This window comes from Chiloscyllium plagiosum, unplaced genomic scaffold (assembly GCF_037043375.1).
Source record: "Chiloscyllium plagiosum isolate Xiang-an unplaced genomic scaffold, Cpla_swu_hap1 HiC_scaffold_24, whole genome shotgun sequence".
NCBI classification, from domain to species: Eukaryota; Metazoa; Chordata; class Chondrichthyes; order Orectolobiformes; family Hemiscylliidae; genus Chiloscyllium; species Chiloscyllium plagiosum.
Window position 1 is genome coordinate 30,442,509 of NW_028270162.1, and position 27,892 is coordinate 30,470,400.

General features: G+C 40.2%; 1 protein-coding gene and 1 long non-coding RNA gene across 3 annotated transcripts in view; one reads left to right on the forward strand and one right to left on the reverse strand.

Annotated features, from left to right (window-relative positions):
- Positions 1-8,090, reverse strand: part of LOC122562666 (sarcoplasmic/endoplasmic reticulum calcium ATPase 2) — a 94,565-nt gene extending 86,475 nt beyond the window's left edge. Inside the window, exons 1-3 of one of the 2 annotated variants that reach the window (XM_088000033.1) lie at positions 7,503-8,090; positions 6,808-6,825; positions 6,631-6,713 (exon numbers count right to left, since the gene is read on the reverse strand). In XM_088000033.1, the coding sequence (XP_087856159.1) occupies positions 6,631-6,713; positions 6,808-6,825; positions 7,503-7,620 (219 nt within the window). In that variant the 5' untranslated portion in view covers positions 7,621-8,090. The remainder of the gene's footprint in view (positions 1-6,630; positions 6,714-6,807; positions 6,826-7,502) is intronic. The other variant, XM_043715703.2, reaches the window with a different exon arrangement.
- On the forward strand, positions 7,979-27,647 carry LOC148145381 (uncharacterized). The gene is made up of 3 exons (XR_015761262.1): positions 7,979-8,818; positions 27,318-27,352; positions 27,450-27,647. It is a non-coding gene; the product is annotated as an uncharacterized LOC148145381 (long non-coding RNA).
- Positions 27,648-27,892: the final 245 nt, after the last annotated feature.

A 27,892-nucleotide genomic window follows, 5' to 3' on the forward strand; every position in this document is an offset into this window, starting at 1 on the left:
GGAGCATGCACACTGAAACATCAACTACCGCCAGGGGATCATTATCTCTATGAATGGTTTTTTTCTTGTTTACTTGAAACTTGTAGATTTTCCAGTTGTTATTGCTGTTTCAGAAAGTTGTGACCCAGTGTGCAGGCTAGCATATTCTACGGTCCAGAATTATGTGTAGATGAGTGGACTAAAGCAGCCACAAAAGAGTCATGAGGAAAAGGACATTGGTACATTGTATCAGGTCGACCTGATACAATGTACCAAAGAGTCCCAACGGTGTAAAATCAGTAGCTTTACCAGGGAATGTAGATTATAAATATTATGCGGAACAGCAGTTGTATTGAAAACATCAAGAGTACCACATGCTATGCAGAAATAATGCAAAGTGCAATGCACTTTTGGTTTTGAGCATTATAGAATTTATTTTTATACACAGTAATTGGGGGTGGGGAGTTAATGTTCTGTTATATTGCACATTTAGACTACAAGTTAGTAGATTTTTTTAAAAATATAGAATTAGGGTTTGTCCTGAAATGGTAAAAAACTCAGGAAGATTTACTTCCTAAAAAGGGAACATAACAAAAAGCAAAAAAAACTTGTATAAATAATGGAACAGACCAACTGCAGTCTATTTAAATTCCTTCAACTATACAAGTACAATTCAACTGTGCTATCAAGTCAGGTTATTGGAAGATCTCAGTCATCCCAAGCACTATTTAAATCTGTAGTTAATTTAAAATGTTGCAGTATGACCCTAACACTTACTTCAAGAACAAACTAAACCCAAACTATTGACAGAAAACGTACTTAACCAGCCATGTACAAACTGTCTCCTGTACAGGAGAATTAACAATTATAGTCAGATAGCACTAACTGGGTAGCACCGTAATCCAGGCCTGAAACTAAAAGCTAGAACATAAAATGTGAAAAATTATTATTCTAGTTCATCTGTTAAACATTTTTACTACATCGTACCAAGTTACATCTGAAGTAAATGGATCACCTAAAAAATAAAAGTACACACTGCTAAAAAGAGAAAAATGAGAATTTAAAATGTAACAAAAAAGTTAATATGTTTAGATGCTTCAAAAACATTAAGATAGCAGTTCCAAGTTACTTGTCCCTGGGATGTGACAAAATAGGATTTTGCTACAATTATACAAGTGTATTCAACCACGAATTTCAGAGTCAAATGTACAGCATGGAAACAGACCCTTCGGTCAAACCCGCCCATGCCGACCAGATAACCCAAACCAATCTAGTCCCACCTGCCAGCACCCAACCCATATCCCTCCAAACCCTTCCTATTCAAATATCCATCCAAATGCCTCTTAAATGTTGCAATTGTACCAGCCTCCACCTCATCCTCTGGCAGCTCATTCCATACCCATACCACCCTCTGCATGAAAAAGTTGCTCCTTAGGTCTCTCTCCTATCTTTCCCCTCCCACCCTAAACTTATGTCCTCTTGCTCTGGACTCCCTGACCCCAAGGAAAAGACTTTGTCTATTTACCCTATCCATGTCCCTCAATTTTGTAAACCTCCAAGGTCACCCCTCAACCTCCGACACTCCAGGGAAAACAGACCCAGCCTATTCAGCCTCTCCCCATAGCTCAATCCTCCCACCCGGACAACATCCTTGTAAATCTTTTCTGAACCTTTCAAGTTTCACAACATCTTTCCGATAGGAAGAACAGAATTGCACACAAATATTCCAACAGTGGCCTAACCAATGTCCTGTACAGCCGCAACATGACCTCCCAACTCCTGTACTCAATACTCTGACCAATAAAGAAAAGCATACCAAACGCCTTCTTCACTATCCTAACTACCTGCGACTCCACTCTCAAGGAGCTATGAACCTGCACTCAAAGGTCTCTTTATTCAGCAACACTCCTAGGACCTTACCATTAATTGTATAAGTCCTGCTAAGATTTGCTTTCCCAAAATGCAGCACCTCCCATTTATCTGAATTAAACTCTATCTGCCATTTCTCAGCCCATTGGTCCATCTGGTCAAGATTCTGTTGTAATCGGAGGTAACCCTCTTTGCTGTCCAATACACCTCCAATTTTGGTGTCATCTGCAAACTTACTAACTATCTCTTATGCTCACAACCAAATCATTTATGTAAATGACAAAAAGTAGAGGACCCAGCACCAATCCTTATGGCACACCACTGGTCACAGGCCTCCAGTCTGAAAAACAACTCTCCACCACCACCCTCTGTCTCCTACCTTTGAGCCAGTTCTGTATCCAAATGGCTAGTTCTCCCTGTATTCAGAGACATCTCACCTTGCTAAGCAGTCTCCCATGGGGAACCTTGTCGAACACCTTACTGAAGTCCATATAGATCACATCTACCACTCTGCCCTCAAATCTTCTTTATTACTTCTTCAAATAACTCAATCAAGTTTGTGAGACATGATTTCCCGTGCACAAAGCCATGTTGACAATCCCTAATCAATCCTTGCCTTTCCAAATACATGTACATCCTGTCCCTCAGGATTCCCTCCAACAACTTGCCCACCACCAAAGTCAGGCTCACCGGTGTATAGTTCCCTGGCTTGTCCTTACCACCCTTCTTAAACAGTGGCACCACGTTTGCCAACCTCCAGTCTTCCTGCACCTCACCTGTGACTATCGATGATACAAATATCTCAGCAAGAGGCCCAGCAATCACTTCTCTAGCTTCCCAAAAAGAGTTCTTGGGAACATCTGATCAGTTCCTGGGGATTTATCCACCTTTACCCATTTCAAGGCATCCCGCACTTCCTCCTCTGTAATCTGGACATTTTGCAAGATGTCACCATATATTTCCTTACAGTCTATATCTTCCATATCCATTTGTACAGTACAATTCTTAAGACACTGTTGGAAAATAATTTTAAAATGTGATGTTGACAAGATAGTCTTCCCTCTACCTATTTTGCTTTTTGGCACAATGCACATCTTCCAGTCAGATGAACCTGCTATCAAACTTTCATCAATGCCTTATAGTACCCAACTGCTAGAAATTGAGGGGCTCCTATGCACCTTTAATCACCAATTTTTCTTCACTTTGTGCCTTCACTGTATTGAAGCCATTAGCAGATTGAACACAATAGATATAGTGCAATGCAGAAAAAATATGATCAATTTCAATCCTGGTCACAAAGTTGGAAGAATGAGGAAAGTTCAAATGGGTTGAAAAGGGAAAGAATACAGGAGTTTTGAAGCATAAAACTAAATTTTCCACCTAAATCACATTACTTCAAACTGGCATAGTTTTTCTTAATCACAGCACAAAAGCTCAGTTCCAGGCAAGCATACTAATGTGATTAACCAATACAGACACTGCATGCAAGGAATGGTAAAAATGGATTAACTAATTTTAGGTAAAACATGTGAACTTAACTTGAAATCAGATGTGATACCTTTTCATAGGCTGTGATACAAGGCCACATGTTTCAACTGACAAGGACAATTGAACCTTTAGGGAAGCAGGTCATTCCACAATCTCTTACTAGCAATCCATAGTTCTACTAAAGGAACTGACCCTTAACCTTAACCTAGCAGATACTATTACTGATGACCAGCTTTGACATGACTATAAGTGAAAGAAAGAGTGCAAGACTGCTTCAACTCCAGCAGTTCTAGAAATAAATCGCTTGGTTTTCCACAATTTCACTTTTAGTATAGCTTTTGCAGGAACTAGGACTATTTACTTCCCCAGATCCCAATTTTATTTGCTAACACTGCCAGCAATAATGCTGGCATTGCTGTTCATCTGTGCTTACCTGACTAAGTCCAAGTAACTGATCAAGTTATTGATCAAGTTATTTAGTCCAGGTAGCAACAGGTATTAACTGGTACCATGCTAACAGATCAATTTCTTTTACATTGTTATGAACATTTTTAAAAGTTACAGTTGTGAGCCATTAATCAGGATTGTAGTAGCCTTGTATTAGAAACTATGTATTGCCAATGCAAGTACACCACATACCATGATAGTATGTGCTGGCATCACAGTCCTGTGATTGCTGTTACAATAATATAGTATGTGTTACAGGAAGCAGTTAGGAAAGCAAATGGAGTGATATTTATTGCAGGGCAATAAAACAAAAATAAGATATTTTGCCACAGATATAATCAAGGTGCTACTGAGGCCAGACCTAAATTACTGTATGCAGTTTTGGTCCCCTTAAAGGAAAAATATAAACATGCATTGGGAGCAGCACAAAAGAATCATTGGGTTGTTACTTGAGATAGATGAAGGTGATATCTTAAAAATTGGCCGGGCTGGGCTGCTCCTTTGGAGTTAAGAATGAGAGACTGTCTTATAGAAATAAGAAAAAATCCTAAAAGAATTTAACAAAAAAATGGATACTGAAAGGATGTTCTCCTTTTGAGAGAGATTAGAACTGAGAGATGCTTGTAACTTTAGTATTGGTACTAGCTCACTATTGCATTCAGCGTCAAGGCTTTTAGTTTAGAAAAGCATTTTAGATTTTATGATCATTCTGTTTATTAAATCTACAGAATCGCTCTTCACTTACTATCACCATCCCATCCCTCCTCCCTTCCTCCCCACCCACACCCCACCACTCGCCATCCTCTAAAAAGGTCATATATATCGCAATCTCCCTCCTTTCTTAAGAGGCTGGAATCCTATTTCCATCAGACAACACTGCAGTCAGCTTCAACTATAAAACTCCAAAGTACTCAAATGAGCCTCAATGACTTGGGAAATGGTAGTTTTGTTCTCCTAATACAAATAACCCCTCCTGGAATTACCCATATGTGAACACGATGTGGCAAGATCAACTTTGAGCTCTTTTATTCAAGTGCTCTGCCAACACTCAGGATTTGATGAATGGCTATTCTTGGAGCATATTAGAGGATGATCATACCCTACCCTCCCCTCCCCCGGAATAAATTAGTTTTCTTCTCTTGGTCAGCACATTGATAAGTGTGATGCTTTTCAGCAACAAGGACTATAACCATCATGAATATTTTCTTCCTTAGAAAAACTAGCGATGACAAGCAGAACAAGTTCCTTATAACATGTGAAAGTGAAACTAGACTCAAATTCTTTACTGGTTGAAAGTGCAACATAGTGCCACACCCCTGTACAAATTGGACACATATGTACTCACACCATGTGTCCAACTTTGTCAGTTATATCTTGCATACTCAAAGCAGTACTTCAACATTGAAAATGGTTTTCATTTATATGGATTTTCCAAGACTTTCCAAGCCTCTTTAGAAAGTATTGCATAGTACACCAACTTCCTTAAACTCATGTAAGTCATGAACAGAGTGCAGCTTCAATGGTTTCCAATACATTTGTGCTTGAACCTCTTATGCATAGTCCATTATACCCAGACCATTCACTGCAATGCCTTTCCTAAAATTATCTTGTCATGATTTACACTCTCCAGTGGGCTTTTACTTGAAAACCCCAAAACTTCCTATGATATCTAAGGAGTATTCCCTCTTGAAGTGCCCTGGTAAATACATTGCTATCTATTAAATCAAAAAAATCAAATTTTTAAAAAATAGTTGCTTGGAAATCATGTTTTGAAAGCATTATTTAGAATTTGTTGGCTATTATTTCACTTTTGCTAATAAGATTTTTCCAAATAAATACTTTAAAAGTCAAACTGCTCTTCCCCCACCCCCAGAAGTATTTACTAAACTGAATCTACATGACCTGGAATGAGTAATGAACATAGTAAAACTTTATCAACATTGACCCCTAATATTTTTACACACTATTGTCACTCGTGCACTTCACAGTTAAACTTTAGCTCTTTGATTGCATCAGAGGATGCAACAATACCTTTGATACATGAAAACTGTTAATATCAAGTGGAACACTATTTCAAAAGAAATGTTTTGCCCAAACCCAGATTAATTGCATACAAAGTATTAAATTTGCTTTCTTGCAAATAATTCCTGCTTTCTACTCCATTGTAACAATATAAAATCAGATTTTAAACCAATTTAAATGAAAAGGAGGCTATAAGATGTCAGTTATTTCAGTGATTATTTTTGTTAGAGATATAAATGCTCATGTATGCAGATATCCACAAAGATGGTACTTTACACCTCAAAGCAGCAATGGATAACTACTTGAATTAAAACTCAAATTTAGCAGAACATTTGTTACTCATACATGTGTCAGGAACATTTATTTCTGTCTGCCATTGGGTAACCATTACAACAAGTACAGCTACTGCATTAAGTAGTGTAACCCAATCCATGGCTGAGCATTGTTTTCTATTATTGTCATGTTGACCCAAAACCATTTTAACTGGCATGCTATAAACCTTAAAAGTCAAGGAGAGATGAGATACCACACGTCCCCATGAAGGTCACTGGCCAAATTTGGTCAACAGAAGTGTATCATCTTTGCAGACATCGGTCTTACCCTCGTCAAAAAGCTGCAATTGTCACCTTACTTTTATCAAGACAGACTGGACTAAAATACCACACACCATTCCAATCATGATTAGTTAGTGCAAGGGTACAGATTAGTTTTCAGTGCACAGTACTCAATTTCTCAATAAATCCGTATATAAATATAGTATGTAAAAATAATCACCCTGGGAAGAAAACATGACATTGACATAACTTTGATTTTAAAAGTACTCACAAAAGATATACAAGCTGCCAAGAGTAGAATTCTAACCAATAAGTCTTCAAATTGTTCTACCACAAGTTCCCACAAAGATTTGCCTGAGACAAGAGAAAGCTGTTAGTTCAACACTAAAAAATAATCACAGCTCGGTATTCAGAACAATTATATAAAAGCACATAAGATCGACAATACCTTCTTCCGCAGGTAGCTCTGTTTTAACGAGTGGCGCCACCATGGAATATGCGAGAAAGAGAAAACTGCGTTAAAACACGCAAATACATCAGACTTCAAGACGACACAAAGTCACGCTTGAAATAATATTTTTTAAAAATTTGACCACGAGTATCCCACGGTCATGATGCCATGAAGGGTTGTACACCTCAGCTCAAGTAAAATGTACATGTTATTAAAGAAAAGGATGTTAACCCAACTGACTGCGTTACCATCACTCCTCATCTTCGGTGATTACATTTTGGAGGACAAATTATAAATATCTCCGCTGCAGGTTTAGCCAAACGGATGATTGGAATTCAGGTTCCAAGTATATGTAAAATCATTTTTAAAATGGGGCGGGGAAAAGAGCAGAATATTTAGATTTGAGGATATACTGCATTTCTCTCAACCACCATCCTCCCCCCTCCCCCCGGCAAAGGAAACACAAAATGTGACTTTCATACAATTTAAAATTCAGATATCGCGGTGAGTCAGCCATGTTCGGTCTGCCTTACACAGAGATGCCGGCTTCATAGCTTGCAATAAGGCCTAATACTACAACAACGAACCGGGAGGTGGGGGAGACTTGGGGAGAGGTGATTGTGGTGAGAATAACGCGCGACACATCGAAACACACCAACAGCAATACCGACAGAAAGCATCACACCGCATACCGTTCGGTCCCCATCTTTCCTTGTGTTTCTTGACTTGATCCAAACTAAGACCCGTTGTCTCATTGACGTTAAAATAGGCTAGAACTTCATCCACAGTCTTTGTGTGCGCGCTCTCCATGGTTTCACTCCAGGTTTCCTTCCTTCAGTGTTGCGGTTTCTTGTCCACGGAGCAGAGAGGATTTCTTCCTCAGCAGAAACAAACTGACACACAAGGAAGAAAAGGGAGATGCGGGGATGGAGAAAAGCCCGGAGTCAACCACTCCTATAGGATTTTTTAAAAATTATGTATTTTTTATAAAACTCAACTTCTTGGTTATTTTTCTCCCTGTAGGTATAATTTAAAGAGAAATCTTCGCACTTTTTGTCCTCTCTCTTTGTTGTGGGTTTTGCCTGTTTAAAAGGTGATATGGAGTGAAGAACCGCAGGACTGCGACACAATGCTGCTACTCTCAAGGCGGTACAATAGCAGCTCGTCGCTCGACCCAAATGAATGTGTGCGAGCGGCCACCGGCAGCAGCACGTTTATAACCAGTTGAGTGGCAGGGGCCTTTCTCACGGCGAGACCTCGAGTGGCCGCATGTGGAGAGAGCTCATTGGAGCAGCTTACCGCCGTCAGGACCCCGCAGAGCCTGACGTCTCTCGGCGGCTCCTCCTCATGTTCCAGAGTTCCCGGGAAAAGGGAGGAGGAGGAGAAGAGTTAATCCGGTTTGACAAACCAGTGACGTCCAACTGTGAAATGCAAACGGGATCATTTGTCCCCAGGATTTACTCACACTCGTGATGAAACAGAGTTTAACGATCAATTTTTTTTTATTTTTAAAAGTGTATATATATGAAGAATTTTTCACACGACCTAAAAAAAGTTTCAGAACTTCTTAACCTGCTCTTTCTTTGTGCAACAGGTGCCTGGATAAATCCCAGCAGACAAAGAGGAAAAAAAGACCCCGCTACATTGTAACCGGAAATGTAACAGTTTCTCAATGTCAGGACGAGAACGACTTCTCACTTCCTGCTTCATGTAACGAATTTGCTATTTTCAGGCGTTTTTCAAGGAGTACTACGCTGCACAGACACGGGGCACCAGATCACCGAATCTAAGTGCACTGCCAGCTACATTTTGTTCTCATTAATTTTATTTTCCTTCATTTCTCAGGATAAATTCCTCCGCGAGAGAATTCTGGTCAACTTCATTCACGACCTTTTCTGTTATTCATTCAATTGCAGTTTGTGGTCAGTTTCACCAACATAGTAAGGAGAAGGAAAAATCAGCAAAACTTATGAATCACACATTTCGGAGAGAAACTGCAGTACACCCAGTATGTTCATTTCCAATATTTTTTTTTAGATTTTATTTCCCCTCCAGGCAAGATGATCCATTGATCGTAACATACTTTGAGAAATCTGAGAATGTGTTGAGGTATTACAGGTAATTTCGTTCTTTTAACTGACTCTGCTAGGGTGCTGAGTGTCAGTGCAACTCACCATTTACACTCTCGCCTCTCAGTCAGAACGTTGTGACTTAATTGCACTCTTGAGGCTTGAGCGTGAACATCTAGACTAATAACCCTAGGGTAAATAGTGAGTAATTGTATTGCCAAAGGTGCTGTCTTTTGAATGAGATGCCAATCTGCTCTCTCGGGTGAACATAATAGTTCCCATGGCACTGTTTTGGAAAGAAGCTAGGGAGTTAGACTTGAATTGTGTCCAATACTTATCCTTAAATTAATACCAGTAATAACAGATTATCTGGTCATTAACACATTTAAGTTTGTGGTCCAAATTGCTGCTCCGTTTCCTTCATCCATGATTCAAAATCACTTAATTGGCTGTAAAGTATTTTTGAATTATAGTTGTGAAAGGCATCATATAAATGCAAGCTTTCTGTTCTTTTGTCACTGTTCCTGTGGTATCAGTACTGCTGAGTACTAATAACCTAAATACAGTACTCACATGAGCCTTGACAGTGAAACCTTCCAGGTCATTAATTAACATAGGCAATGTCAAGGGTCAACCCTAAATCCTGTATAATGCTTTGGAACAGAAATCTTGCCTGATTTAGCCCATCCTGAGAACAACTGACCATATGTGACTGAGGACAAACCTTGAACCTAATTGCTGTGCATGATTCCAGTAACAAAACAATTCACACTTGTATATTGCCTTCACCCTAGTGAAATGATCCTAATGCTCCATTGAAACAAGTACTTTGGGAAGTTTTTATTAGGTTAAATACATTGTGTGCAAGTCCAGTGGAGGGTTATCAAACATAATCTGACACTGAGTCATATCAAATATGACAAAAGCTTTGCCAAATAGGTGGATACTAAACAGCATTCTAAAGAAAGAGAGCGCACAAGGAATAACAGGTTTGAGGAGAAAAATAGAGATTTTATGGGCTGGCAGCTGAGGCATAGCTGTCAATAATGGGCTAATGAAAATCATGGCTGTTTTGGAGGCCAGAATTGGAAAAATGCTGAGACTTCAGAGAGCTGTAGGGTTGGAAGGAGTAATAGAGAAAAGGAAAGGTGAGCCAATGGAGGATGGCATGGATTGAGAGCCACTATACAACAGCAAAATACTTACTGGAAGCCAGAAAAATAAAATGCTGAGCAGGTTTCACAACAATGCATGGAGAGATAAACTTAATTCACATTTCAGATCAGAAGAGATGCCTGAAACATTAACTCTTGTTTCTCTTTTCACAGATGTTGCCAAATCTGTTTTTTTTAGCTTTTCAAGTTTTGTTTAGGAGCTAATGTAGGCAGCTAATGCAGTGGTGGTAGGTGGATGGGATTTGGTGTAAATTGGATGACACATCTTGGATGTTGGATGAGCTGAGATTTAGATTAGATTCCCTACAGTATGGAAACAGGCCCTTCAGCCTAACAAGTCCACACGAACCCTCCTAAGAGTAACTCACCAGACCCACTCACAATAATTACCCTGACTAATGCACCTAACACTATGGGCAATTTAGCATGGCCAGTTCACCTGACCTGCTCATCTATGGATTGTGGGAGGAAACCGGAGCACCCGGACGAAACCCAGACATGGGGAGCATGTGCACACTCCAAGTTGCCCAAGGCAGGAATCAAACCCGGGTCCCTGGCTCTGTGAGGCAGCAGTGCTAACCACTGAGGACCATGCTGCCCCAACAGTACTTATGGACAAGTACATCGTGGAAGATTAACAAGGAAAATGATGGAATAGTCAAGTGTAAGAGTAATGTGTAAGGTCAAGTGTAAAAGTCTAAAGAGTAAGAGGTGATGGTTTCAACCACAGATGAGCTGCGGCAGGGGCAGAAAGGTGATATTTATAGAGATGGAAACAGGCAGTGTTGGTGATTAAGTGAATATGGAATCAGAAGCTCAGCTCAGAGTGAAATAGGGATGACAAAGTTGCAAACAGTCTGGTTTGATCTCAGACAGTGACCAGGTAGAACAATCAGGTCAGTGACCAGGAAATTAAAATTGTGGCTATACATTTGCTACTGCCCTCAGCACTTCCCAGACCTCTAGTGGAAATTCTCCAAAAGGGCCAACTGTTCTCCACACTTTGTAAATTTATACAGTTCTAAAAATTTACCCCTGACGTCCACAGTTTTGAGATGAATTAACAGCCATTTGTACAGAACTATTTAAAAAAATCTTGGACATTTAGATCCATGTCACAGAATTAGGAATGTCACTTCTGCATAAATTTATATCTATCATTGAAAAGCAAAATACTGCAAATGCTGAAAATCTGAAATAAAAACAGAAGTGCTGAAGAAACTTGGTAGTTCTGGCAGTATTTGGAGGAAGAGGAATGGAGTTCTGTTTTTCTCTCCACAGATGATGCAAACTTGCCAAGTCTCCAGTCCTTCTGTTTTTATTTTTGATTGCTATTAGTTAGTTTTTAATTTGAACATAATCTTTTAAGTTTGTCCTTATAATTAAATCTCATAATACAGCATTAAATATAGTAGATTAGATTCCCTACAGTATGGAAACAGGCCCTTCGGCCCAACACCGACCCTCAGAAGAGTAACCCACCGAGACCCATTACCCTACCCTATAATCACCACTGACACACTGGGCAATTTAGCCTGGCCAATTCACCTGACCTGCACATCTTTGGATTGTGGGAGGAAACTGGAGGAAACTCACGCAGACACTGGGAGAATGTGCAAACTACACACAGACGGTTGCCCGAGGCCAGAATCGAACCTGGGTCCCTGGTGCAGGTCCCTGAGCTCCTGTGCCGTAGGAGTAATGAAAGTGGTTGCCCTTGTTTTCCATGTCACTGTTTTTGAAAACAGGGCAGCAATGAAATATAGAGATATGTCACACAACAGAAAGATAATTAGGTCACAGTAATAGAGTTTTAACAGCAAAGAAAGAAGCCCATTGATCTAACGTATTCAAACCAGTTATAAAACATCCATCTATTCTAATCTCATTTTGCAGCACTTGACCCATAGTCTTGTATGCTATGGCATTTCAAGTGTTCACTTAAATACTTCTTAAATATCTTGAGCATTCTTGCCTCCATCACCCTTTTAGGCAATGAGTTACAGATACCCATAACCCTCTTGGTGGGAAAAAAATTTGTCAGCTCTCCTGTGAACTTCCTGCTGCTTATCTTGAAATTATGCCATCTGTTTATCTCTACTAAGGGGAAAAAATGTCTTCTAAGCCTGTCTACCCCTAAATACATTGTACATCACAATCATATCCCCCCTCAACTTTCTCTGCTCTAAGGAGAATAACCTCAGCCTATCTAGTCTCTCTTCGTAGCTGAACTGCTCCAGCCCAGGCAATATCCAGGTGAATCCATTCTGCACTCTCTGTAATGCAACCACATCCTTCCATAACTGTATACTGTGCTCTATTTCTAGCTAAGTAACACTGTACATTACTTCGTTGTAACCTTCTTGCTGGTCATCAGTCTAGAACGATGAACCAGTATTGTTCTCCCAGAGTAAATTACTATGTTACTTATATGAAAGATTCTGGAACGAGAAACAATTGAATTAGTATTATTCTTCATTCTTCTCATGAAATGTACTCTTGCTTGTAACTTTGTTACTTAAGTGGGAAGTAGGCTAGCAGGTTCCCTGTTCTGCACTTTCTGATAACCATGTTCTTTCAAAAGCAACAATCTACACAATTGTTGGTCGCATTATGCAACAACACAATAGAGTGTCCTAAGTCTTAATTATTAGGGGAAAGGAAAACGTAACAACCAACAGCTGCCTTGTACCTTATGCATTTCAATATAAATTAGTTGTAGAAGCTAATTACAAACACACACATTGGGAGCAGGCCATTCTAAAATGTCTCTACTTTTTAATAATATAATAGCTGATCTGCTGTGGCCTCAACTCCACTTTCCCATGCACCCTCGATAATCTTTAATTTCCTTGTCACTCAAAAAACTATCTACCTTTGCCTTAAAAGTATTAAATGATTCTGCCTCCACCATTCTTTGGGGAAGATTTATCCAGACTCAACCCTATGAGAGAAAAAAAACCTCCTTAATTTTAATCATAGCTCTAGACTCTCCCATCAAGGGAAAAATCCAGATCCCTTTAGTATCTTGTATATTACAATAAGATTAACTCTCATTCTTCTAAGCTCTATTGATATAGGCCCATAAACAACAACACTCTATTTGCCTTTTTAATGACTTGCTATACCTGCATAGTATCTTTTTATAACTCATTTGGACACCTAAATCCATTATTATGTCAGAGTTTTGTGATTTTTAACTTCATTTAAATAACATGCTGCTTTTCTATTCTCTCTTCCAAAGTGAACAAGTTCACATTTTTTGATATTATAATTCATCTGTTAATTTTTTTGTAAATCACTTAACCTGCACAGACTCCTTATCTCCTCTTCTCAACTTACTTTCCTATCTATCTTTGCATCATAGCAAATTTAGCAACAATATGTTTGATCCTTTATCCAAGTCATTTTTAAAAGTTGAGACCTGAACATTGATGATATGGTGCACCACTCATCACATCCTGGAGAAAGTGAGGACTGCAGATGCTGGAGATCAGAGCTGAAAACTGTGTTGCTAGAAAAGCGTAGCAGGTCAGGCAGCATCCAAGAAGTAGGAGAATTGACGTTTCGGGCATAAGCCCTTCTTCAGGAATCATCGATGTTTCGGGAGAAACGTCGATTCTTCTGCTCCTTGGATGCTGCCTGACCTGCTGTGCTTTTCCAGCAGCACATTTTTCAACTTATCACGTCCTGTCAACTGAAAATGACCCATTTAGACCCAATGTCTGCTTTCTATTTTCATATTTATATGTTCTCCCTACATCATGGGCTTTTATTTTCCATAGTGACCTCTGATGTAGCAACTTGTCAAATGCCTTCTGGAAATCTAAGTACAGGACATGAGTTCCCTGTTATTTACATTACTGTTTATTCCTCAAAGTACTTTGGTAACTTAGTTAAACGTGATTTCCCTTTCAGAATATCATACTATAAAATTATAGAGTCACACAGGATGGAAACAGACTTTTAGGTCCAACCAGTCCATGCCTACCATAATCCCAAACTAGTCTCACCTATCTGCACTTGACCATATCCCTCCAAACATTTCTTACTCATATACTTCAATAAATGTCTTTTAAATGTTGTAACTGAACCAGCATTCACCACTGCTCTGGAAGTTCATGCCATACGTGAACCAGTCTCTGTAAAGCAATTGTCCCTCGTCGTTTTTAAATCTTTCTCCTCTCACCTTAAACATATGCCCTCTAGTCTTGAACATTCCCACCCTAGGGAAAAGAACCTGGCTATTCACTTCATCTATGCCCCTCATGACTTTATGAACCTTTATATAAGGTCACCCCTCAACCTCCTGTGCTCCAGTGGAAAAAGTCCCAGCCTCTCCTTATAACTCAACCCTCCATTCCAAGCAACATCCTGGTAAATCTCTTCTGAGACTTGATTATGTCTCATTTCAAAGATGGCCCTACAGCCTGTGTATCTGTGCCAGCTCTCCAAGTGTGCTGATCATAGTCAGGACAACTGTTCCCAGTGACCTCGATATGGAAAAGAGGGAATAACAATCACATGTAATTTCTCTTCCTGATTCTTATCACCTAATCCCAAGTGAAAATGTGAATGTGAACTTTGGACATTGCAGGGCAGTTTTGTGGCACAATAGTTTTGTCCCTATCTTTGAACTGGGATGCTCCAGGGTGTGTAATAACATCGTTGAACAGTTGATTAGAAAGTAGTTAAATAAAAAATTGAACTTTGGTCATTGCATGAGAGCAGGCTTGGGCTTGGCTGTAATATCCTACTTGGCATTCACTCTCTACATATGCAACCTGAGAAAATGAACATCCATGTTAGTATTTAGTTTTAGTTAGAGGTCTGTTGGTACATATAGAATTAGGTAAATAATTAAACCACATGCAAAACTATAAATAGTAAACAGTAGATTAATCACAGTCAGTTTGGCAATAAAGCCACCACAATTATAATGGCAAATTTGACAAGAGTTTTGCCTTTTTATTAATACTGTCCAGTTGTGCTTATCATACAGGACCTAAATGCACAAATCAAGATAGACATCCATTAAGGGGAGGTGATGGTCTAATGGTATTATTGCTGCACTGTTAAACCAGCAACCCAGCTGATGTTATGGGCATCTGGATATGAATCTTGCCGTGGCAGATAGTGGAATTTGAATTCAGTAAAAATCTGGAATTAAGAGTACAATGATAGCCATGAATCCATTGTTGGGAAAAATCCATCTGGTTCACTAATGTCCATTAGGGAGAGAAACTGTCATCCTTACCTGGTCTAGCCTACATGTAACTCCAGACCTGCAGCAATGTGGTTTACTCTTAGCTGCTCCCTGGGCAATTAGGGATGCGGAATAAATGGTGGCCTAACCAATGATGCCCTCATCCCATGATTGAATAAAAGGAAAATTCCAATACTGAGCAAGTGCTGCAACTGGTGAAGATGCTATATTTTAGACAAGATTTAATATTGGTTACAGTTTGGTACAATCTGCCCTCTCAGGTACACAGCAAAGATCCTATGGCACTCTTCTGAATTGCACTGACATGTCTAATATTTATCCCTCAATCAATGTCACAAAAAGCACATAACCTGGTTAATACCATAGGGTTTTTTTTTTGCAAGAGCTTGCTTTATACAAATTAGCTGCTGCATTGAGTCAGTGAAATCCCTACCAAAAGTATAAAACTGGCTTTAAAACAGTTCGGGGTGTCTGGTGGTTGTGAAAGATGCGATTTAAATGCAAGTCTTTTTTGAAAGATATGTGACTAAGGGCTTATGGTCAGGGGAAATATTTATCTTGTTAAACAGCCACCTGACATTCATGATCCTGGGTACAAATAAAGAATGTCCAATCCAACTCCATTTAGATTAAGCCCCCTTCTCCCCCCTCCTTTCCTGCCCCTCACCTTTGAGAGTTCTGCATGGTCCTCAATGGGCTTTGCACATATATTAATCAATCAGAGCATACAAGTGATTTATTGGTAATGGTTAATAGATGGAAAAAAAAGATAGTCCAAAGGTGATCTCCTGACGGGGAAGAAGTGAGGACCAAACAGAGAGCTCTTGTGGTACAGTGATTGAGTTGCTGCCTTTCAGCGAGAAAGCCCAGCTTTAAATCCCACCTGCTTCAGAGGAGTGCCAATTGAGCAGATTATTTAAAAAAACACACAAAGAAGATCCAGGATACAAATGAGGAGCAGCCATTGGGCTCTGTGGCAATGTGATAGTGTCCCTACCTATGAAACTGGATACCCAGTTTCCAGTCCCGAGATGCGTCATAAAATCCCTGTTTTTTAAAGAAAACTGAAGATTAGCCAGTAAACTGGGTACTGGAGTGCTGCTAAAACTGTAATACTATACCCTAATATAATTCACAGTCTGGAAAATTAGAACATCTGTTACTAAGGATGCATTCTGTTTCATATATGCCAAAATTTTAAATTGCCAAAGTCACATGGAGACTCCAGAATCTTTATAAAATTAGACAGAGGCATTGTAATGTACAGCAGGGAAACAGACCATTCGGTCCAATTTGTCCATGCCGACCAGACATCCCAACCCAATCTAGTCCCAACTGCCAGCACCTCGCCCATATTCCTCCAAACTCTTCTTATTCATATATACCCATCCAAATGCCTTTTAAATTTTGCAATTGTACCAGCCTCCACCACTTCCTCTGGCAGCTCATTCCATACATGTACCATCCACTGCGTGAAAAAGTTGCCCCTTATGCCCTCTACTTCTGGACTCCCCCACCCGAGGGAAAAGACTTTGTCTATTTATCCTATCCATGCCCCACATGCTTTTATAAACCTCTATAATGTCACCCTCAGCCTCCGATGTTCCAGAGAAAACAGCCCCAGCCTATTCAACCTCTCCCTATAGCTCAAATCGTCTAACCCTAGCAACATCCTTGTAAATCTTTTCTGAACCCTTTCAAGTTTCACAACATCTTTCCGATAGGAAGAAGACCAGAATTGCATGCAAAATTCCAACAGTGGCCTAACCAATGTCCTGTACAGCCGCAACATGACCTCCCAACTCCTGTATTCAATACTCTGACCAATAAAGGAAAGCATACCAAATGCCTTCTTCACTATCCTATCTACCTGCGACTCCACTTTCAAGGAACTATGAACCTGCACCCCAAGGTCTCTTTGTTCAGTAACATTCCCTAGAACATTCCCTAGAGCCTTATCATTAAGTGTATAAGTCCCGCTACGATTTGCTTTCCCAAAATGCAGCACCTCGCATTTATCTAAATTAAACTCCGTCTACAAGTTTCTGATTCAGTATGTGGATGTAACTACGAGACAAGATGCAAAACTTGACCTACTCTTGGGAAATAAGGCAGGGCAGGTGACTGAGGTGTCAGTGGGGGAGCACTTTGGGGCCAGTGACTCTAATTCTATTCGTTTTAAAATAGTGATGGAAAAGGATGAACCAGATCTAAAAGTTGAAGTTCTAAATTGGAGAAAGGACAATTTTGACAGTATTAGGCAAGAACTTTCAAAAGCTGATTGGAGGCAGATGTTCGCAGGTAAAGGGATGGCTGGAAAATGGGAAGCCTTCAGAAATTAGATAACAAGAATCCAGACAAAGTATATTCCTGTCAGGGTGAAAGGGAAGGCTGGTAGGTATAGGGAATGCTGGATGACTAAAGAAATTGAGTTAAGAAAAAGAAGGAAGCATATGTCAGGTATTGACAGGATAGATTGAGTGAATCCTTAGAAGAGTATAAAGGAAGTAGGAGTATACTTAGGAGGGAAATCAGGAGGGCAAAAAGGGGACATGAGGTAGCTTTGGCAAATAGAATTAAGGAGAATCCAAAGGGTTTTTATAAATATATTAAGAACAAAAGGTTAACTAGGGAGAGAATAGGGCCCCTCAAAGATCAGCAAGGCGGCCTTTGTGTGGAGCCACAGAAAATGGGGGAGATACTAAATGAATATTTTGTATTAGTATTTACTGTGGAAAAGGAGATGGAAGATATAGAGTGTAGGGAAATAGATGGTGACATCTTGCAAAATGTCCACATTACAGAGGAGGAAGTGCTGGATGCCTTGAAAATGGTTAAAGTGGATAAATCCCCAGGACCTGATCAGGTGTACCCAAGAACTCTGTGGGAAGCTAGAGAAATGATTGCTGGGCCTCTTGTTGAGATATTTGTATCATCGATAGTCACAGGTGAGGTGCCGGAAGACTGGAGGTTGGCAAACGTGGTGCCACTGTTTAAGAAGGGCGGTAAAGACAAGCCAGGGAACTATAGACCGGTGAGCCTGACCTCAGTGGTGGGCAAGTTGTTGGAGGGAATCCTGAGGGACAGGATGTACATGTATTTGGAAAGGCAAGGACTGATTAGGGTTAGTCAACATGGCTTTGTGCATGGGAAATCATGTCTCACAAACTTGATTGAGTTTTTTGAAGAAGTAACAAAGAAGATTGATGAGGGTAGAACAGTAGATGTGATCTATATGGACTTCAGTAAGACGTTCGACAAGGTTCCCCATGGGAGACGGATTAGCAAGGTTAGATCTCATGGAATACAGGGAGAACTAGCCATTTGGATACAGAACTGGCTCAAAGGTAGAAGACAGAGGGTGGTGGTGGAGGGTTGTTTTGGACTGGAGGCCTGTGACCAGTGGAATGCCACAAGGATTGGTGCTGGGTCCTCTACTTTTTGTCATTTACATAAATGATTTGGATGCGAGCATAAGAGGTACAGTTAGTAAATTTGCAGTTGACACCAAAATTGGAGGTGTAGTGGACAGCAAAGAGGGTTATCTCAGATTACAACAGGATCTTGATCAGATGGGCCAAATGGCTGAGAAGTGGCAGATAGAGTTTAATTCAGATAAATGTGAGGTGCTGCATTTTGGGAAAGCACTTATACACGTAATGGTAAGGTCCTAGTGAGTGTTGCTGAACAAAGAGACCTTTGAGTGCAGGTTCATAGCTCCTTGAAAGTGGAGTCGCAGGTAGATAGGATAGTGAAGAAGGCGTTTGGTATGCTTTCCTTTATTGGTCAGAGTATTGAGTACAGGTGTTGGGAGGTCATGTTGTGTCTGTTCAGGACATTGGTTAGGCCACTGTTGGAATTTTGCATGCAATTCTGGTCTCCTTCCTATTGTGAAACTTGAAAGGGTTCAGAAAAGATTTACAAGGATGTTGCTAGGGTTGGAGGATTTGAGCTATGGGGAGAGGCTGAACAGGCTGGGGCTATTTTCCCTGGAGCGTCGGAGGCTGAGGGGTGACCTTTATAGAGGTTTACAAAATTATGAGGGGCATGGATAGGATAAATAGACAAAAAGTATTTTCCCTGGGGTCGGGGAGTCCAGAACTAGAGGGCATAGGTTTAGGGTGAGAGGGGAAAGATATAAAAGAGACCGAAGGGGCAACTTTTTCACGCACAGGGTGGTACATGTATGAAATGAGCTGCCAGAGGATGTGGTGGAGGCCGTTACAATTGCAACATTTAAGAGGCATTTGGATGGGTATATGAATAGGAAGGGTTTTGAGGGATATGGGTTGGGTTCTAGCAGGTGGGACTAGATTAGGTTGGGATATCTGGTCGGCATGGACAGGTTGGACTGAAGGGTCTGTTTCCATGATGTACGTCTCTATGCCTCTATGATTCTATACCACTTCTCAGCCTATTGGCCCATCAGATCAAGATCCCATTGTAATCTGAGGTAACCTTCTTCACTGTCCACTACACCTCCAATTTTGGTGTCATCTGCAAACGTACTAACCATACCTGTTATGCTCACATTCAAATCATATAAATCATGAAAAGTAGTGGACCCAGCACCGATCCTTGTGGCACTCCACTGGTCACAGGCCTCCAGTCTGAAAAACAACCCTCCACCACAACCTCTGTCTTCTACCTTTGAGCCAGTTCTGTATCCAATTGGCAAGTTCTCTCTGTATTCCATGAGATCTAACCTTGCTAACCAGTCTCCCATGGGAACCTTGTCGAACGCCTTACTTAAATCCGTATAGATCACATCTACCGCTCTGCCCTCATCAATCCTCTTTGTTGCTTCTTCAAAAAAACTCAATCAAGTTTGTGAGACATGATTTCCCATGCATAAAGCCATGTTGACTATCCCTACTCAGTCCTTGCAAATAAGAAGCATCCCTAAATACAGGAGGTGGAATTCTATGAAAGAAATAACTGGACAAAAAAATCAATTCTACGACACATTAGTTTGATTTCAGTATCAAGTGAATGCCTTTTATGTATCACAGAATCTAAAAACATTACTGATTTATCACTTGCAACAAACACTTTCTCGTCCATTTACAATTTCTTCAAAAGAAATAAAAGAATTGCATTTCTATAATGGTTTCCACAATCTCAGAATGTCCCAAAGCATTTTATGGCCAACGAAATATTTTTAAACCATTGTCAAAAACCAAGTGATAAAGAAGCATTATTCAGCAGCCATAGGATCGAATCTTCCATCCTTAAGGAGGTAAGAAGAAAGGGAGGCTGGGTGACCTTCTTGGGCCAGAGGCCAAAACTGAGAACTCTTTTTATTCCAAAAGAAAACTAAAAAAAATCCCAAGTATATACATTGATATACAGTTAAATCTTAAATAAATAATAACCAAAATCTATCAAACAAGAAAACAGAAATACCAATAGAAAAAAAAGACAAAACTCAACTAACTACTCATCTAACTTACAACTAACCAGAGTGTATCATTAAAATTCTTACATTATTCAAGAGAAAAAAAAAATCCAACGGATAACACATAAATTGAGCAGTGATATACATGCTCAGAATGTGTTAACATCAGATCACAACAAAACCCGTATTCATGCGGGATTCCTCTCCCAGGGGGCCCCGGACCAGCCAGGCTCACCCTCTCAATTAAATAAGAAGCATCCCTGTATTTAGGGATGCTTCTTATTTGTAGGATGACCGAGATATCTGTATTTATGTAATTCAAGAAGGGCTGCCATATTTTATGGAATAATTTGGCTTTATCTCCTGGTGCACCATATTCGTAAGGAAGTCAGGGGGAGTATATTCCATAATTATTCTGTGCCAACTCAAAAGTCCATAAGGGCCCTCAGCCACCCAGTTTACCAAAATGTCTTTCCCTGCACAGAAAGAGAGAACGGAAAATTATCTCTTACCTGTTGTAATTTCAGCTATTCTTTTATCCAATAGATGTGTCTCCTATAGGAGAGCTATATCGATCCTCTCTTTCTTGAGGTTTGATAGTATTCTCCTCCTTTTGATTGGTGAATTACTCCCCATGACATTCCAGGTGCACCATTTAATCGACCGATCATCTGTAATCACCGGGCAAGTCCGAGACCCACCGGGAGAAGAAACCCTATCCAAAATATCCCGAGCATAGAGCATATAAAATTCACAAAAATAAAAGCTCTTTAGTACATTCAGATCAATATAATAAAAAACTATTTCTAAATAGTAAAAAAAGATATAAAACGTATTTCAGCAGAGATCTTCCCCCTTATTCCCAGGGGGCATCACTTCCTTTCCAAAAAATCCATCATAACCTCGCCCAACCAGTGCCCCACCTTGACCCAGGCACCCCACAATAGGATAAAGAAAATTCAAGTATACTACTGAACTAGAAATAACAGTGAGTACTGTATCCCCCACCCCCACCCACACCTGGATATATTTGGTAATGTTAATGCCATATATGAACATATATGACTATAAAATTACAGTCTCAGCAAATAATAATTAAATATATTAATACAAAATAACAGGGGAAAACAACCCTGCTAAAATCTGAGAATTCTTAATGTTGGATAGATATTTCCTAATCAAACTGTTCAGAGATGTTACTACACACCTCTTGTACCCAAACCAGAATTAGAGGGAGGGACATTACCACTACACCACAAGGGTTACTCTTGGTAGGATAAACTTCGGCAATTAAGTTCTCTTACTTAATGGGAGGCATGGTGGTTAGCACTGCTGCCTCCCAGTGCCAGAGACCCGGGTTCAATTCCCACCTCAGGTTTGCACATTCTCCCTGTGTCTGCGTGGGTTTCCTCCCACAGTCACAAAAATGTGCAGGTTAGGTGAATTGGCCATGCTAAATTGCCCGTAGTGTTAGGTGAAGGGGTAAATGTAGGGGAATGGGTCTGGGTGAGTTGCGCTTCGGTGGGTCAGTGTGAACTTGTTGAGCCGAAGGGCCTATTTCCACACTGTAAGTAATCTAATCTACTTCACCAAAATTGGTTGACCTTCCCAATAGTAGAGCCAGGAAGTCTATTTGTACCTCATTAAATGTAAAAGACTACTTCTAAAATTATGTATCCCTTCCAAATTAAATTCTCCCTAATAAACATGCATGTACTCAGATACCCAATTGCATAAAGTAGACTTGAGGCTGGGCTGAGATCAGCCGTGAACATTTTAAATGATGGAGCAGGCTTGATTGGCTGAATTGCCTACTCCTGCTTCTCATTCGTAGGTTCTTATGTAACAGGTGTGCATCTAACAAGGTAGACTTCTTTCTGGACTTGGGAGTAATTTATTGCTGTTTTGTCCTTCCAACAATACATTTTACAGCTACATTTGTGATTTGAATTCTGGTGTATGTACTCCAATGGAGTGAAGATATTACAACATAGAGTTGCTCACTCTCCCGGGCAGAATGGGACAAAGGCAGCTTAAAGGAGGAAAGATCTGTAAGTCAAGGGCAGTGCACTGCCTAGAGAAAGGAGGAGCACTATCTAGGAATGATAGAACATTGATAGGATGAGTTGACTGTCTCCTATTCAGTGCACTATTCCTCTCATGCTGAGATTTGCAAGTAGTAGTCCTGTCTGACTTCCTTCTGCATTGACCCAATGTCAGTTTGCAATGAGTAGACAGTACCACTTAACCTTGCAGAGTGCAAGAGATCATTAGTCATTTTTCTGCCAGGTTCTGTTGTCTGGTCCACAAATGCTGACCCTCACTGCTTACTTTTGATCATACCATCTTGGCCTGATAGGGTAAGGGGGCCTCTACTGTTAACCAAGGGGAACTGAACCTCTCACCTTTCCAGGACAGCCTGGTGAATAATCTCTAGGAAAGTGATGCTGAATCACTGGACGACTTTCTGCTTGGTTTAATGAACACACACTTGTCCAGATGACCTGTATGTTGGCATCCTTTGAACAGTTGGAGAGACAGCACCCTGCTGACCTGCCCAGTGAGGTTCCCATTGACTTTCTTTTATATATTATTTTTAAAATGTCACTGACAGTGGAAATTTCTCCATGCCAGGTAATCAAAGAAGGAGTATAAATAGAACATATTATTCAGCACATTAAAAATACCAAATTATAGATTTTTTTTATTCTTGAATCACCTAGCCATAATGCTGCTGAGTTTCTGCTTGCATATTCTCTACATCAGCATCCCAGGCCCGAAGATAACTTTAAACAGACTATTTAAATCCTGCATTACAGCAAATAGTCCACAGTGGATATTAATCAATGCTTTTACAGTTCCCTTATTATAATCCCAGTTTGGTTAAGACATTCTCTCTCCAAAATGTGAATTTGGAAGTTCCAGTAAGAGCTGTGATTCTTTTCCTCCAGAGTTGTTGGCCTATGGTACAGGTATTTACAGATCAGGCTTTTGCTTTTTAATGAAGGCAAAGTAATTTGGTGTAAATCCACCTGAAGCGAATCCAGATCAGAATGAAATGAAGCTCCCTAGACTTCCAATTGTGTCGCAGCATATTTGCAGACAAGAAAAGGATTGGTGTTAGTTATGTTCCTAAACTGTAACAGCTTTCATATAGGATAGTTAAGGAAATGATAAATGTTCTTAAGTAGTAGACTATGAAACATAGCCATGAGTCACATATTTTGCATGATATGCGTACAATATTACTCCTACATTCAATTTCAGATGTTCTTTCCCCACCACAGATGATAAATCAACTTGTCAAGTGCACTTCTGTGAAATTACAAGGTTTACTTCAATGCCCCACATCTACCTGCTGATGATCAGCTTTTTAATTCAAATAATATTCAACTTTTTACTGACTTGTAACCAGGTCATTTTCATTTTTTTAGTGTATTTTCCCAGTAAACACAGCAGCACTGCTATGTAATTAACAGTTGTAATTGCACTCTTGCATTTTTGTTTTGGTCTGCATCTTAGGTGGCATAACAACAGGATACAACCAGAGACAACTATGACAATGTATGCCTTATGTAATTATCCCTCGTGAATGCTCAGAGCAGAAAAATCTTATGGTGACCCCTTCCAGAATATTTGTTTATATGACACCTCAAAACATGTTTATTCTTCAGCATTCTTGTGAAAATGTCTGAACTAAGAAAATGATTTCCTTTAAAATTACATGAAATTTCTGACACTCTGTTAGGACCACAATATTTTCACCAGGCATTTGTAGAGTCTGTATGAAATCCCAACTCTGCTAGTGCACATTGCTTTTATCGAACTCCTGGGAGTGAAGAAGATGAAAAACTATCATGTGCACTGATCTAAGTACTCCAATTGTGAAGCTTGGTAGAATATAGAATTATGTTGCAAAATGTGGTGCTGGAAAAACACAGCAGGTCAGACAGCATCCGAAGAGCAGGAGAATTGACGTTTCGGGCATAAGCCCTTCTTCAGGAATGAGGCTGGTGTGCCAAGTGGGCTGAGATAAAGAGTAGGGGGGAGGGAATTTGGGGGAGGGACGCTGGGAATACGTTAGGTAGAAGAAGGTGGGGGTGAGGGTGATAGGCTGGAGAGGGGGTGGGGGCGGAGAGGTTGGGAAGAAGATTGCAGGTCAAGAGGGCGGTGCTGAATCCGGGGGTTGGGACTGAGATAAGGTGGGGGGGAGGGGAAATGAGGAAGCTGGAGAAATCTACATTCATCCGGTGTGGTTGGAGGGTTCCTAGGCGGAAGATGAGGCGCTCTTCCTCCAGGCGTGTGGTCAGGGTCTGGCAATGGAGGAGACATTGGGGAGACAGGCCACCTACTTGTGGAACGTTTCAGGGAACACCTCTGGGACACCCGCACCAACCAACCCAACCGCCCCGTGGCTGAACACTTTAACTCCCCCTCCCACTCTGCCAAGGACATGCAGGTCCTTGGCCTACTCCATCGCCAGACCCTGACCATACGACGCCTGGAGGAAGAGCGCCCCATCTTCCGCCTAGGAACCCTCCAACCACACGGGATGAATGTAGATTTCTCCAGCTTCCTCATTTCCCCTCCCCCCACCTTATCTCAGTCCCAAGCCCCCGATTCAGCACCGTCCTCTTGACCTGCAATCTTCTTCCCGACCTCTCCGCCCCCCACCCCCTCTCCAGCATATTACCCTCACCCTCACCTCCTTCCACCTATCGTATTCCCAGCGCCCCTCCCCAAATTCCCTCCCCCCTACCCTTTATCTCAGCCTGCTTGGCACACCAGCCTCATTCCTGAAGAAGGGCTTATGCCCGAAACGTTGATTCTCCTGCTCCTCGGATGCTGCCTGGCCTGCTGTGTTTTTCCAGCACCACATCTTTCAACTCTGGTCTCCAGCATCTGCAGTCCTCACTTTCTTCTATGGAATTATGTTCCCAATCAGCCCTCCTTTGCTGGACGGTTTAATATTATCTGGGATATTTGTAAGCTCAGCTATTAAGCTGTATGGACAGTAACAAAGTAGCAACACAGTATATGACAGCAGCCAGCCTGACCTTTTTTTAAATGATCTGGTGCTCAGTTAACAACTTTATGAAATTTGGTTAAATATGCAATAATCACAAAAGAATTTAGGTGATGTAGGAAATTACTACATCACAGCATAGGAATTAATATGTTTATAGTAACCAATGAAAGCTTAAAATGTTTGTCTATTTTGTTTGAAATTTCAATGCAATCAATACTTTGAACATGAAAAGTGAAGGTCCAGAGAAATCCCAAGATGACATTTCTTTTAGAAATTTCACAGTAATATTTAGGTTCATGCTCAGAATACTGTTATGCCTCACTGGGATAGGATGTTGGAAATCAACTACCACTATTCCCAGAGGCTTCACAAAAATTCAATATTTTATCAAAGTACAGAAAGTCTGCAGTTTACCTGTCAGATCCATATTAACACAAAATATGGACCAGTTTTCTGTACTTAATAAGTACCAAATAGATTTTCATTGCAGGTGAGCAACCATAATTTGTTGACATAGAACTCTAATAGTTAAAACTCTAACTTCATTCTCAAACCTAATACAAACACACACAGGCAATAAAAAAAATTGACAGTATGGGTCAAAGGAAAACAATACTAAAGAAGCAGCTCAATAGCACAGTCCTCAGGATTTGATGGAGCTTTCCTTTAGTTTCCCAAGTCCTTCAGTTCTCTGATCTTTTCCTTCAGGTTCTCTTACTTTGTCACAGGAGGCACAGAGCAACTTGTTCACAAATTATGAGGTATTTGATTTATGGTTTACAGCAATGAGGGGGAAAATATATTGTCTTTGCTCATGCTTGAGGTATTTTACTAGAGAGAGGGACTTCAGCAGTCTGAAGTCTTTTGCCAGTATCGTTCCCATCCATTCAGCTGTACAGAGGTCCACCAGATAGTTGTTATCAGGTTGATGGGTTTTGACTTCCACACTGGTATCAAACTCCAGAGACCAATCAGCAATCTGTTTCTGATGGATATAACTTTGCATATACCCCCTTTGCCCAATTACAAAACAGCTTCGTCCCCTGCTTGAACACAGCAGCAGTGTAAATGTGATTTACAATGAAGTTCAGTAACTTGCTTTTTAAAAGTGCAGCAATTCCTCCCACAATCATTGATTTTAAAACCAACGTTTTCCCATTTCAGTTCACAATCACAAATACAGTCTTTCATTGACTTCCAAGTGTTTTTGAAGATTAAAATGATAAATTTATGTTTAGGTAGAAACAAAAACAACAAAACATGTAAGAGAGATGGAGCTAAAGTGCAAAAGTGAACATGTAACAGAAGATTCACATTACGTAAGAGATACTGGGTGCATGGGAGCAGATTACAAGAGAGTAATCCAATCAAGAGGATTGAATTACATTATAAACTGTGAGGTTAAACGAGAGATTGAATTACAGGTCTACTGTAGCTTACTCTGCTTCCTTCCAATAATTTGATGTTAATTTTAAACTAGCCAGCTCCATCACTTCGCTTTTGCCCTTGGCATTTGGTACTGGTACAAAATTACAAAGCAGAGAATATCAGGCTCTTTGCTCACTAAATTATAAAGGCAGTGACCATATTATTATTTTCTTCCTCTCAGATGTCTTTCTCCATGCACCATTGCGCAGCAGAGAGGTGAGTAACCTCTAAGATCATCACCATCAACTTTCTGTAATCATTAGCAATTAGAGTGGTCTGATATATTAACCAGCCATTACTTTGATAAACAAAGAATTGTAGATACTGGAGATCTGAAACAAGAACAGAAATTGCTGGAGAAACTCAGCAGATCTGGCAGCATTTGTGGAAAGTCTTCATCGAAACCCATTACTTTGATTCTTCTTCAGAAATGGCTGCATTTTTAATGATAATTACAATGTTGTAGTATTGACAAAGTTTTTTTTATTTGCAATACGGAAGTAAAAATCAAGAACTGTACAGACTTTTCATTGTAAACTTGTATTATTGTTAACATAAATATTTAAAAACATTTTATTTGATCAAGAAATAGGAAGATAATCTGTACAAAGATTAGCAGTCATCATAATACAATATATCATGTCCTCAGTTGACCAAGAAACTAGTTATAGCAAGAAAGAACAGAAGGACCTAGGGGTGCAAATATATAATTCTTTGAAGTTTGCATTTGAAAGGGTGGTTAAAAAGTTGGCACAC